The sequence below is a fragment of the Rattus norvegicus genome, chromosome 1, assembly GCF_021556685.1.
Source record: "Rattus norvegicus strain SHRSP/BbbUtx chromosome 1, alternate assembly SHRSP_T2T, whole genome shotgun sequence".
Taxonomy (NCBI): Eukaryota; Metazoa; Chordata; class Mammalia; order Rodentia; family Muridae; genus Rattus; species Rattus norvegicus.
In genome coordinates, this window is record NC_141534.1 from 258,594,027 (window position 1) to 258,608,549 (window position 14,523).

Here is a 14,523-nt window from a genome sequence, read left to right on the forward strand (position 1 = left end):
GGGCTGCGTCAAGGGCTGTTGGGGATTTGTAGCAGGAAGTTGGAAAGAGTGTGGAGTCTGTCTCTTTTAGGGTTCTACAGCCTTTTCTCTCCTCTATCCATCCCCAAACCATTTCCAAACCCAGCTGGTTATGGGTTTAATCAGATGATTTCGTGAAATCACAGTTAAAGACGTAGAGATCTGTCCCTCTACCTAACTCCCTCAGGCGAGATCCTAAGCTATTTTAGTGACTTTCTTTCTTATGACTTCTATAAATAACTTAGCCTCCCTCCTCCCCCAAGAATAAGGATTTCAACAAAGGCTAGTAACATCCTGGCAAAGAGGATGAAACCAGACTTACTGGTTTTAAAATAGGGTTTGAATTGCATGGTTCTGGCACACTTGCTGGGATCTCTTGTACCATGTCTTTTATTTGGTTGTTAGCTTTTCCTCAGTAGTTTAGCCCACTTGCAGAGTGCACTCCTGTCCATGTTCCAGGGGCAGGCAAAGGCAAACTCCACTCTGTGGTCTGTGGAGTGGTCCACGTGAGGCAGCTCGAATGCCGAGTTTATGGGCTCAGTGCACACTTTCTTCTGCTAAGGGGTTTCATTTAGGGTATTTCCCAAGTCTACTGTGTTTTCCTGTCCATTCTGAGGGAGAGCAGGTTTCGTTTGTTGCTGTTGGTTTTGTTTTTTTTTTTTAAAGCACTAACTGCTAAAAGAGCTTTTACTGAATTAAATCTTCAGCTGCCTCTCTGTTGGATTTATGGGGAGATCTAATGTCATCCTTAGGAGCCTTAAACTGTGAAATGTCCCAGCTCTTCCTTTGAGCCAAGTGCTGGCTGGCTCCCTCTTTAGGATGCAGGTGCTCACAGGGCTCAGCCTGGCTCACACTACAGGCCTCGTGCAGAGCCGAGCTAGCTGACGTTTGGACTTCATCGTTTGCAGTGACTAAGTTTTGATCTGTGCAGACCGGAAGCTTTGTGTGTACTCAGAAGCAACAACAGTAGAAGGCGCAGTACAGTCTTTCAGGAGCTAATCTGTCTAAAAGCGGGTGTGGAGTGGAGGCTGTACTTTCAGGAACGATGTCCACTGGCATGCTCCGCACAGTCATTCAACAGAAGCCACTGACTGACGGGTGCATCTCTTACCTTGAAGGCTGGCATGTTGACATAGATAGATGAAGACTCACTCCATTTGGAGTCCGCAACTTGAAACAGGCAAAAGCAAGATGGGTAACCACTAATGTCTGTTTTATTTCTAAAAGAGGCCCTGCCTGTTGGAGGGAAGGGGAGGGAACTTCTTGAACTTGCTCATCTCTACAGAGATTTTTGCCTCTCTTTAGGTATCTTGCACCATAGCTCCCTCTAGGACGGGGCTTTCAGGTTTGTAGAGCAGAGCCTCTTACTTGATAGTTCCTGGTTTCCAGGTTTGAAGTGACACCGTGTGTTTTGTCTTTTGCAGGTTGGGTGGTCCAGACCCCTTGGATTATGTAAGCATGTACAGGAATATGGGGAGTCCTTCTGCCAACATCCCTGAGCACTGGCACTACATCAGCTTTGGCCTGAGTGATCTCTACGGTGACAACAGAGTCCACGAGTGAGTGTGTGCCACCTGTCTTTCCTTAACCCTAAGCCTGTTTCTGACGTTTCATTGAATATGTGTGATAATGTTGGTTCTGTGGGAGTAACACTTTTCCATGTCACCTCTCTGTTTCCACCTTCTGCCTGTGTTGGCTAGCCCAGAATTGGCTATGTAGGCCAAGCTGGTCTTGAATTTGTGGTGGAGGGGCGGCTTGTAGAATTGCTTAAGCTGGTCTTGAACTCTCCATCCTCTCTCCCCAGTGGCAGGGGTTGCAGATCTGTGCTGCCAAGTTTGCATTCATCGGTGCTTGGGTTGCCTGCTTCACGTGTTTAGCCCCAGGCTGCTATTCTCTGCCCTGTGCCTTCTGAAATCCTACCCCTTTCAGGGACAGAGATAGTTTAGCCATGGCTGCTCATACAGAGGACCCAGGGCACCCACGGGGTAGCTCACAACTGTCTTTTAACTCTAGTTCCAGCAGATCCAGGGTCCTCTTCTGGCCTCTGTAGGCAGTAGACACATAAGCAATAGACATACATGCAGCCAAGATACCTGCACACACAAAATAATAGAAAATTAAAATTTTTTTCTTACTCTAATTTCTCTTTATAATCAACTAATACATGTTTTAATTCCCATAACATATTTTGATACCAAGTGAAATATAATTAACTTAGTATTTAGTCCTCCAAAATTACAATTAGGCTAATTATAAAAGCTAACAACATTTTTTAAATCAGTGATTAGGCACCAGGGACTCTTGTAGCCATTTATACATCTGTGTCACTAATGAATTTAATTTCAGCACAACACTGTAAAACTACTAGGTAATACTATTCACTCCACTTAGAAATGAGAAAACATAAAGAGCCTCTATAACATAAATCTTTTCTCAGTGGTGTGAGGGCCAAGATTGATTGATTGATTGACTGGGTGGTTGATTCAGAGCCAGGGTTTAGATGTAGACAGTCTGGCTCCATAGGGGAGACTCCTTCAGGATCACACCCAGGTCCTCAGGCACAGTAGGTGAATGCCGTATCGTGGAGCTCCGTCTTCAGCTAAAGCAGTCTACAGTCTTCAGGTCTTTTGAGACAAGTCCTTAGTATGTAACCACGACATGCCTGGAATCACCACATGAAAGTATTTAACACAGCAACATAGAAGATATGAAGAACTACAACAAACTGGGAGGAAAGTTATGATCACTTGCATGAACATGTTACCATCTCCAAAGACAGCCTCTACAGAGTCTTACAGAGTCAGGACAAGAGGGGCCTTGCTACTTTTTTGTTTCTGTGTTTCTGTGTAGAGCTCTGTTTTCTGGAATTTACTCTGTAGACCAGGCTGGCCTCGAATTCACAGAGATCTGCCTGGGATTAAAGGCCTGTGACACCGTCACCTGGCTGAGCCTTGCTACTTTTTCAACTGGCCTAAGCCAAGTATATCACCCAGAAAGAAGAAGGATAGTGTAAGAGGTCTCCCTTGTCACTGGGTTCTCTTGCTGCTGCTGTCTTATCGATGAGGAAACTGAGTTACTTAAGCCCTACATCTAGATAATAAAGGGACTGAAATTTGCATTAGACTGAGTCCAGAGGTTGAACTCTTAGACCATCCATCCCAACTCTCTTTACCCACAGGCCCAGGCTAGCTTTTTCTCTTTTGTTAGGTTCAGAGGCCAGGCTGCCTCTCTTCCCTAGCACACATGGGAGGTAGTGTCTATGTCTGCCTTCACAGCCTTCCAAATGGGTTAGCAGAAACCTTGGGAATAGACTTAGTCTTGCCTGAGTGAGGACCTTGCTGTACGGTATTTACAGTGGAGATAGAATGATGAAAACAGATGAGGAAGGAAAGAGACTGTGCTGTGTGCTTTTTTCTATTGGGTTTTAGAGACAGACCTCACTCTGTGGCTAACACTGACCTAGAACTCATTGTAATCAAGGCTGACCCACATCCTCTGGAGCTGGAGTTCCGGTGGTTGTGAACCATCTGATCAGGGTGCTGGGAACCTACCTCAGTTTCTCTGGAAGAGCAGGAAGTGCTCCAGACAACTCGGTGACAGTGCAATGGTCTTGTAGGTAAAGGCACCTGCTCCAACCCTGATAATGACCTGAGTTTATTCCCCGGAACCCAGGGGGAAGGAGAGAACCAGCTCCACAGTTGCCCTCTGACCTCCATACTCATGACATAGTAAAATGTGCACATTCCTCCTCATACACTGTCTCAGCCAGGGTTACTATGTAATGAAACACCATGACCAAAAGCACTTGGAGAGGAAAGGGTTATTCCGCTTATATATCCTGAATCCAAAGCAGGATTTGAGAGAAGTCAAACAGGAACTCAAAACCAGGCAGGAACTGATGCAGAGGCCATGGAGGAGTGCTTGCTCCTTAGGACTTGTTCAGCCTGCTCTCTTATAGCACCTGCTCCACCAGACCAAGGTCGTACCACCCACAAAATGCTGGGCCCTCCCAGGTTAATTAATAAATAATTGAGAAAATGTGTAACATGTAGTGGCACACACCTTTATTTCCAGTATCCAGGAGGCCAGCCTGGTCTATATAATTAGTTCCAGGACAGCCAGAGCTATAGAGAGACCCTTTTTCCAAAAAAAAAAATTAAAAAAAAATTCTGTGTGTGTGTGTGTGTGTGTGTGCATGTGTGTGTGCATGTTCGTGTATGCACACATGCACATGTGGAGGCTAGAAGAGGCAGTTGGATCCCCTAGAGCTGGCATTGCAGGCAGTTGTGAGCCATCTGATGTGGGTGGTGGGAACTGAGCTGTGCTTTTCTCAGACAGCAGCAAGCACTCTTAAGCATTGAACCATCTCCCCAGGTCCGCTCCCCACCACGAGGACTTCTCGTTACCTCTTAAGTATAGCTCAGCAATGTTGGCTATCCAGGTGGTGAAGTAAAAGCCAGTCTGGTGACCCCATTCCTCTCCATGGTGTTGTGCTATTTTTATTTTTGTTCCTACTGTGTCTCCTCCTAGCATCTTTCTTTCTTCCTCATAGCTTGTTGAGAATAGAGACAGACATTTCTTCTTGCTCAGGGACAGGAGGAGAGGAGGAGCCCCCTTTGGTAATCCTTTGGTGACATACAATTGATTGTACGGCCATTTTCACCCATGGTTTCTCCCTGCCTCCCATTCACTAGCGGAAACAGGATGAGAACCATTGTTTGCGCCAAACTGCTTGCCATTCAAGCGTGAGGAGCTGAGTTTGGCTCCCCCAGCTTCCACAGGAAAAGCTGGGCATGGTGGTGCGCATCTATAATCTTAACAGGAGGCAAGTGGAGACAGGGAAATGCCTGGAGCTCACTGACTAGTCCATCTTTCCAAATGGTGTGCCCCAGACCCAATGAGAAAGCCTGTTTCAAAAAATTAAAGTGAAGAACAGTAGGGGAGATGCCACACATGTGTACACTGACATGACACGTACATGCACAATACCACACACATGCACAAACTAAAAACAAAGTGAAATGTGGGATATATATATATATATTTTTTTTTTTGTTGTTGTTGTTGTTGTTGTTGTTGTTGTTGTTGTTGTTCTTTTTTTCGGAGCTGGGGACCGAACCCAGGGCCTTGCGCTTCCTAGGCAAGCGCTCTACCACTGAGCTAAATCCCCAACCCCTATATATTTTTATTTACACACACACACACACACACACACAGATTTGGATGCTGAGAATTGTACTCAGCCCCCTGCCCCATGCTGGGTGCATTTCCTACCACTGAGCTACACTTTGAGTCTAAAAACATAAAAACTATGTCATGGGAGTTCATGGTTTTGACACATATAAACCATGTAGTGCTTACACAGCTCCATTTCACATGCTTATTAATCTTTTATGGTCAAAACACCCTATATCCTTTCTTTTAGCTTTCTGAGAAGTGCCGTGCACTCTTGTTATTTCTAGACAGCCATGATTCAGTTGCACCCCAGTGTTTCTTGAGCTTAGTTTCCATTGATCAGCTTCTCCCCGTTTTGCCCTTCTGCTCTCTATGGCCCTGCTTAACCTCAGGCTCGCCCCCATTTCTGTGAGCGTACCAAAAGTCCTTTTCTTTTGTTTGCTTTATTTTTGCTCTTTTTTTTTTTTTCATTTTCTTTTTTTTCGGAGCTGGGGACCGAACCCAGTACCTTGTGCTTGCTAGGCAAGCGCTCTACCGCTGAGCTACATCCCCAGCCCCTTTATTTTTGCTCTTATCTGGTTTTATTTTATGTGTATGGTGTTTTGCCAGCATGTATGTGCACCACTGGTTTGTCTAGCTGGAGGCCAGAAAAGGGCAGGCCTCAGAGTCCCTGGAACCTCAGTTACAGATGGTTGGGGCTTCCATGTGGGTGCTGGGACTCAAACCTGCATCCTTTGGAAGAGCAGCTAGTGCTCTCAACTGGCCGAGGCCTCTGTCTGGCCCTCGTCTTAGTTTTTTGAAACAGGGTCTCATATACTCCAGACTTGAACTTGTTGTGTTTCTGAGGATGACCTTGGACCTCAGCTCCTCCTGCCTGTCCCGCTGTATGGCCCTATGGGGTTGCAGCTGGATGCTACCATAGCAAGGCTTACATGCAGGGGCTAGAGAACCCTGGCTCTGTGAGTCTAGGCAGACACGACCAAATGAACCACACCCCTAGCCCAAAAGGTTGTGAAGAGGCTGTTTCTGAGGTTGAAAGATGACGTAGATTCTCCCTTGGAGCAGTAATGGGCGAGCATGAGGATTTTCTAGAAAGGCTACCCACAAATGCCTTCAGTAGAAGAGACTGCTCTTTCCTAGGCCCACACCTGGGATCTGTCAGACATCTGGGCCTCAGCTGCCAAGCGCTGGTTAGAAGCCTGCAGCGCTGGCCTTTTCCTTTGTGGCCAGGCACATATGCATGGAGTGGAGAAATGTGTGAGGCTGTGGACGAGCCTTCAGTGCCTTTCTCTGAGCATTTCTGTGGCTCCTGGGACCTCTAGAAGCCCTCCCTGGACAAAAAGTTCCAGAGGCCAGAGAAAGGCCTTTGAAGCTACCTAGTTGTAGAGTGTGTTCATGAACCAAGGCCGACTTCCTGGTGCGATTCTGTGAGGCAGTCATCTGTAGAATTACTGGACTGGTTCCAAAGACTGGCTTCATGTGGAATTGCTGCAAATGTTGGCCCTACCCATAGGGCCACACTTCACCACTAGGGGAGAGCTAGGCTGTGCCCTCCAGATGAGACTGGTTGACAGACATGGCATATTCAAGTGGATGTGGGGTTGTTCTGGTCCTACTTGAGGCTGGAGTTGCACATGGAGGGCTTCCTGTAGCTGCCTTGACTGAGAGCCTTCTCTCCTTTCCTGTTCTTCTTCACTGGACACTGCACCACACGAGTTATTTATTGAAACACTGGCCACAGATTAACTCGGCCACTTGTTAATTAGTGTGGACTCAATCTCCTGCAGTTTAGAAAGGCTAACTTTCCTTTCTCGAAACTTGCCTTAAAGGAGTTCTGTAACATGCCCCTTTCTATGCCGGGCTCTTCAGTAGAAATTCTGCCTTTGCTGTGTGTACATGTCTTGGCCTTCCCTCCCAGTGGATCCGAGCTTGCTGCCCTCCCTGGTGTGCCTTACAAGACCAGTTGATGTATAGCACAGCTGAAGTAGCCGGCTGAAGGAAGGAAGTGCTCTGCTGGCTCAGCAGAAGGCAGGCCTCTCTGAAACCTGGTCCCTTTGCTTTTATCTCAGAGGTGTTTAGTTTCAGAGTGACTGTGAAACTGGGACAGTGTCTGCCAGGGCGGGGATTCAGACCACCTGAGAAGAGTGGAAGGTGAACAGGGGCAGAGTTCAAGGAGGGGGCCTGGACCTTTTTTTTTTTTTACATTTTTACTTTTTTTTTTAAATTTACATTTGGGGATGTCACAGATACATATGCCCCTGTGCACATGTTAGAGGACAGCTTTCATGAATTGGTTCTTTCTCCGACATGTGGATTCCCAGGACCAAACTGAGTTAGTCAGGCTTGGCAGCAAGCATCTTAACTTGCTGAGCTGTCTCAGCAGCTCATAGACCTCTTATTTTTGTAGTCGCTGTAGTGCTGGGAGTCAGACCCAGGACTTTGAGTATACTAGGCAAGCCTCTAAAACCCCAGGCTCCTAGACCTCGGAGGTATTCCCTGTCCACCAGAAAAGTGGTGTGGGGTTCTGAGTCTGAGTGCATGTGTGGCCTCTGGTTATCTTTCTCTGTCATTTTCCACCTTAGTTCTTTGAGACAGGCTCTCACTGTCTTAGTTAGGGTTCCTATTGCTGTGATGAAGCACCAAAGTGGCCAAAGGCGTCTCGGGGACGGAAGGAAGGGCTTATGCTCTCATCACACTCAGAGGTTAGGGGCAGGGACCCAAGCAGGGCAGGAACCTGAGGCAGGAGCTGATGCAGAGGCCATGGTGGATGCTGCTTCCTGCCTTATTCCTTATGGCTCCTCACAGGTGGTTCCACCCGCAGCACATCAATCACTAAGACAATGTCCCATGGGCCTGCCTTCCCCAGATCCTGTGGAGACGTTTTCTCAGGTGAGGTCTCCTCCTCTCAGATGACTATAACTTGTGTGAAGTTAGCATAAGAACTAGCCAGGATGCTCACTGAACCCTGAGCTTGCTATTTCAACTGCACTGGCTAGCCATTAAGCCCTCAGAACCTACCTGTTGCTTCCTTACCCACCACATTGGGCCTGCAAGCCTGTATGACTGTGTTCAACATTTCCATGGGTGATGAGGATATGATCTCAAGTTCTCATGGTTGCATAGCAACCACTTTACCCACTGTGCCATCTCTACAACTTATCTGTTTATCTAATTTTTTTTTTCTGAGACAGGATTTCATGTTGTCTCAGAATGAAAACTGTATAGCTGAGGATAATCTAGAACCCCTAATCCTCCTGCCTCTTCCTCCCAGGTGCCAGATTATAGGCACTCCCTGAACCAGGCCTGGTTTATGGGATTCTGGGATCAAACCCAGGGCTTCATGGATGCTAGGCTAACACTTAACCAACTGAGTTACATCTTCAGCTCCACACTATGTGTGCGCAGTGTTGGGAATCAAACCCATGTTTGTGCATGATAGACATGCATTTTACCAAACAAGTACATTCCGAGCCTGCCTTTAATATAGTGATTACCTGCCTTCCTACTTCCTGCGTTACCTGAGTTTGCCAGCACCTTCCTTGTCCAACGTTCCTCTTCTGAAACACTGACCCCCGAGTTCCTTCCTGTGTCCTGTCTCTGAACTGTCCCCATAAGTTGCATCTTCTGTTTCTGTGTCTCAGCTTTGATCTGTGTCCCTGAGGTAAGATGGATGAAGGTGAGTCCTGATGAATGATCTCCTTACCCTTTAAATAACTGCAGCTTGGGACCAAGAGACCTAGAGGCCTCTCAGACCTAGAGACCTCTCAGGCCTAGAGACCTCTCAGACCTAGAGACCTCTCAGGCCTAGAGACCTGCTGGTGTGCAGCACACACACCAGCAGAGCAGTATCGAACCATCTTTAAAATTCACTACATCAGGACCTGGAGAGATGACTCAGCAGTTAAGAGCTCTTGCTGTTTTTCCAGAGCACCTGAGTTTGGTTCCTAGAACTCACACTGGGCAGCTGTGAGCTGCCCACAACTCTAGCTCCAGGAGATCCAACACCCTCCTCTGGCCTCCATGAGCACACACACATTCAGGGAATACAGCCACAGAAATACATACATACACATAAATAAAATGCTAAATTCACAGCACTGGGGGCTGAAGAGAGTTCAGTTGTTAAGACACTACTATACTCCTCCTGCAGAGGACCCAAGTTCATTTCCTAGTATCCATCTCCAGTGCCTTACAATATCACCACCTATAACTCCTGATAACCTGAGTTTGAGTCCTGAAACCTATGAAACGGTGAAGGGAGAAAACTAACTCTGAGAAGTTGTCCTCTGACCTCCACATACACATGTAATACTACTAATAAAAAATTATGTTCTACTGTGGTCTGCCCTTAAAGGGGAGCTGAGCTCCTATCTCAGAGACCCCATGAATAAGGAAGCTTCTAGGTAGCAAAGAAAGCACTCTGATTCCAAGTCTGTGTAAGCTTGGAGGATGGATAACAGAATGGGAAGCTGTGCCCTCAACCTAACTACTCCCTGTTGAGTGAAGCAGTGGTTTTCAAACTGTGCTGTACCCTGGTCGACCCTTGTTACAAGAAGCATTTGGCTCCATTTTTTTTAATGCAAGAGCAGTGGTAGGATAGGGCTGTGTCCCATGAGTGTAGACACTGCCACCTGTGTAGCACCACTCTGGAGGCTCAGAATGATAACCAACTTACTTCTAGAGTGAAAAAGATACCATCAAAATAAATAAAGAGATGTACTTAAATTCAGAGGTATCCTGAACTAGTGGTATGATCACGACTGAGTAAAGTTAACCAGGATGTGCCTGTTAGGGAATTGTCAAGCCGGAGGTTGAAGCCACTCTGTACAGAGGAAAGTCTTGCTGGGATCAGGCCAGGGACCAGTTGGACACTGGTGACAGCTGGACAGTGGTTATAGGATCTTGGGTCATCTCTTGAGTCACGGCTTCTATAACCTTATTGTGTATTTTCAGAGTTACCAGGGAAGTCTACAACTCTGTAATGCACAGTGGTGACATCATTTGTTACTGGCTTAGTTGGCAAATTAACATGGTTATACTTCTTGTGTGGTCAGGAATATCTATGTCCACTATTCCACAAGCCCACAGCATGTCTTGGCCAGGATTTTGGGGTATCTTTCTGAGGTTTCCTGTAGCTAGGAGGTGCACTTTCCAAGGTGGCTAAGGCATAGCTAGTCTGAGATGATTTATAAATATGTGGAAGTGGGCATGGTGGCACATGCTGAGGCAGGAGGATGTGTGAGTTTGTAGAGTATGTGCTTAGCAGACCTGGAGCTTGCCTGGGTAACTCAGACTCTAGTTTTGGTGGGAAAGGGCCAGGCTGCCCTGGAGCCCCCAGCAATCCTCCTGCCTCTAGAGTGGAAGGATCACAGATAAGCCACTATATCCAGTAAAATCTCAACTTTAAATCAAAACAAAATAAAACAAAACAAAATGGACCAGAGAGATGGCTCATTGGTTAAGAGGACTTGCTGTTCTTACAGAGGATCCTGGGTTCAGTTCCCAGTACTTATACGGCAGTTCACAACCATCTGTAACTCCAGTTCCGGGAGATCCAACCCATTTTCTGGCCTCTGCAGGTGCTAAACATGCATGTGACACACGTACATACATACAAACCAAACATTCATACTCATAAAATATAAATAAATGAATCTAAACCAACAACTGAAAGGAAAGGGTATCAACTCAGAACCCCAAGACCAAGTTTTCTACACAAAGGATTTATTTGCCCCAGGGAGACACAGGGAGTAAGAGACAAAACCAGGAGAGGAGAGGATGATGAAGGGAAAGAGAACAAAGAAAGGGATATTTGTTGGGGACTCTGGGAGGGGAGCTGACCCAAAGGACTGTCTCGGATAGAGAGGGGATAGGCTGGCCAAATAAGGAGATAGGCCTTGGTGGCTAGATTCAGGAATGTCATCTAATGTTCTTTAGCAAGGCAGAGGGAGTAGGGGAGGACAAGGCCTGCCAGAGCCATGTTCGCCATGCTAGAGTCAGCTAGAGTCCCTTCAACCAGGTATGGCCATTCCTCTAATCCAGCACTTGGGAGGCTGTCTTAGGAGGATCGTAAGTTTGAAGCCAACCTGCACTGCACAGAGAGTTCTAGGGGTACCTAGGTTATATAATGTGCCCCTTCCTCATTACACCCCCAAAGACATGTGGATACCCAGATCTTTTTCTTCTGTTTTTATATTCAGTTATAACATGTACACACGGATACACGCTCACACATGCACATAGGCACATATGTGCACATATGTACACACACATACGTGGATGCTTTACTTTGAGATTCTTATTTATGTGTGTGTGTGTGTGTGTGTGTGTGTGTGTGTGTGTGTGTGTGTGTGCTTGTGTGGCAGGGGTGGGTGCAGTGGGGTGGGGAGAACGTATGCCAAATGAGACTGGAATGAGGATGTAGGACCCCCTGGCAATGGAGTTGGAGATGGTTGTGATCTGTCATGGGACTGGGAATCAAACCTGGTTCTCTAGAGCAGCAGCTAGTACTCTCCACTCCAGCCCCTACCTTAATTCTTTTTTTTTAAATAGGGTCTCATTGTGTACCCTGGATAACCTTGAACTCATAGAGATCAGCCTGCCTCTGCTCCCTGGGTGCTGAGATTAAATAGATGAACCACTGTGCCTGGTTAGACTTGTTCTTTTAGACTAGTGTTAGGCTTGTGACAGATTGAGCAGACTCATGTGGCATGATGGTGTATACCTGTAGTCCCAGAACTCAGGAGGATGAGTTCAAGGCTGGCCTCCATCAAAGAAGAGTTCTATGATCAACTCCTGTGTGTGGTGTGTTACATTACTGATAACTTATTAGTAATTAAAGTTCAACATGGCAGAATTCTCAGAAGTTCACTCTGGACTGTACAGTTACTTGGGTTTGGAAAACCCGTGCCCTGTCTACCCACACACAGTAGTTTGACTGTCTCTAGATGTTTCCTGGCTCCATGTAGTTGTCCCTCCCTCCAGCCCCTGGCAACCACTGAACTTTTGTCTCTGTAGCTTTTCATTTCTGAAAATGCCGTCTAGATGGAATCAGAGTGCGTAGCCACTAAGCCAAACTAAGCCAGGAGGGGCCTTCATGACCATGGCCTCACTTCAGTTCCTGCCTTCCGGTCCCACCTGAGTTCCTACCCTGACTTCCCTTTACCCCGAGCTGCGTTGCTTTTGGTCTTAATGATGGTTATCACAGCGAGGAGAGCAAACTGGAGCGTGCAGCTTCTTGGGATTGAACTTGGGTCACCAGTTCTGTTCAGTATCTTTGCCGATTGCTGAGCTATCTCACTTGTCTGTCTGTCTGTCTCACTATGAAGCTTTGACTGACCTTGAACTCACAGATCTGCCTGGCCTGCCTCTGCCTCCACAGTGCTGGAGTTAAAGATGTCTATTTCTTAAGGACATCTTGTTTTTAGGTTTTGGTGATTTGAACAAAGCTGATATGAACACTGGTTCTTATAAAGGCTTTTGTGTGAATATAGGTTTTCAGTTTGTTTGGGGAGTAGGGATGTGCATTCTGGGTTATATGCTAAAATTACGTTTAGCTTTGTGAAAAACTGCCAAACTGTCTTCCAAAGCGACTGCATCATTTTGCATCCCAGCCAGCAGTGACCGAGAGCCTCTGTTTTATATCCTCACTAGCACTCATTGTTGATGGTGTTTTAGCCTCTTTAGTGGGTGGGGGATAATCTACACAGTATTGTTTTAACTTGCAATTCTCTAATGAAATACATTCCGTCTGCACACCTCAGTGTGAAATACGGTACTGAGCATCTCTTCCGCCTGCACACCTTAGCATGACAGACTTTTACATTTGTCTTTGTCCCTCTCCCCTCTTCTTAGGCCCACTTTGTCTCTATATACTCCTCTCACTTCACAAATCCACAAGTTGGTCTTGTGTTTTCTGGCATATTTTCCTTTGTCTCTTGGAGCCTAACGAGTTGCCGTCCATGAGAAGTGACTGGACTGCTCTGTTGAAGTCTCAACCCATCTTAGACTCTCTCTGTCTCAGTTGAACCATTACAAAAAAGACAAAATCTACAACTTGCCGGGCCTGGCCTTTTCCTGTCCCGCCCTTTGTTGTTCTCAGAGTTGGAAACTGGAGGGAGGACCCATAACCCTCCTACCTTTGTTTGTGATCCTTTATTCTGACCCGAAAACAGTTGGGAGTGACTGCTGCCCCAGCTCCACGTGAGTCTGTGTGGAGACCTAACTTCTTCCACGGCCTCTCCGCCCCTTGGCTGACTGTTGCCAACCTCACCTTGCCTCTCCGCCCCTTGGCTGACTGTTGCCAACCTCACCTTGCCGCCTGCCCGCTGCTACAGCCTGAGAACTCACATTTGCCTGTGAAGAAAGCATCTGCTGTTCGTTCATTGCCCTGTCACCTTGCCTGTGTTCATCTTGCCCACTCTAGGCACAGAGTCCAGAGAACATCGTACTCGCTGAGCCCTTGCTCACTTTTCAGTTAATACTGACATCTTTTAAACTGTAGCCCAGGCCTCAGCTTGCTGTGTAGCTATGGCTGTCCATGAATTCCAGATCTTCCTGCCTTCCTGTCCATGAGATGGCCTTAGGATTTGAACCACCTTGCCTGAGTGTTATTGTTATTATTATTATTTACTTTTGTTTTAAGACAAGGCCTTGGTTATATACCCTAGTGTGATGGTTGTTCTTGGTTGCCAAGTGACTACATCTGGAGTGCACTTGTGAGGGATTTTTTTTTTCTAGTTAAATCATTCGAAGTGGGAAGCCTGCCTTTAGTCTGGGTCTAGTGAGGTGAGAAGCCCGCCTTTAGTCTGGGTCTAGTGAGGTGGGAAGCCTGCCTTTAGTCTGGGTCTAGTGAGGTGGGAAGCCTGCCTTTAGTCTGGGTCTAGTGAGGTGGGAAGCCCGCCTTTAGTCTGGGTCTGGTGAGGTGGGAAGCCGCCTTTAGTCTGGGTCTAGTGAGGTGGGAAGCCCGCCTTTAGTCTGGGTCTGGTGAGGTGGGAAGCCGCCTTTAGTCTGGGTCTGGTGAGGTGGGAAGCCGCCTTTAGTCTGGGTCTGGTGAGGTGGGAAGCCCGCCTTTAGTCTGGGTCTGGTGAGGTGGGAGCCCGTATGAAGGACTTGGGGAGAGAAGCTTTGCTCTTTGCCCACTTCCTCTCACTCTCACTGGAGAGTCCACTCCATCCTGGAATGTGATGAAGAAGATGGAGACCCTTCTTATCTTCTTTTTTAATGTTTTATAGTCTTTATTTAAAAATTACCTATTTTATGTGCTTTTGTGTTTTACCTGCATGTATGTCTGTGTGAGAGTGTTGGGATCCCCTGGAACTGTGGTTATAG

The 14,523-nt window shown here is 46.8% G+C and overlaps 1 protein-coding gene across 2 annotated transcripts in view; it reads left to right on the forward strand.

The window, feature by feature from the left end:
• Sufu (SUFU negative regulator of hedgehog signaling) overlaps window positions 1-14,523 on the forward strand; it is a 100,957-nt gene that overhangs the window by 2,683 nt on the left and 83,751 nt on the right. For both annotated transcript variants that reach the window (NM_001024899.2, NM_001439944.1), the window contains 1 exon segment: window positions 1,443-1,577. In NM_001024899.2, coding sequence (NP_001020070.1) covers window positions 1,443-1,577 — 135 coding nt within the window.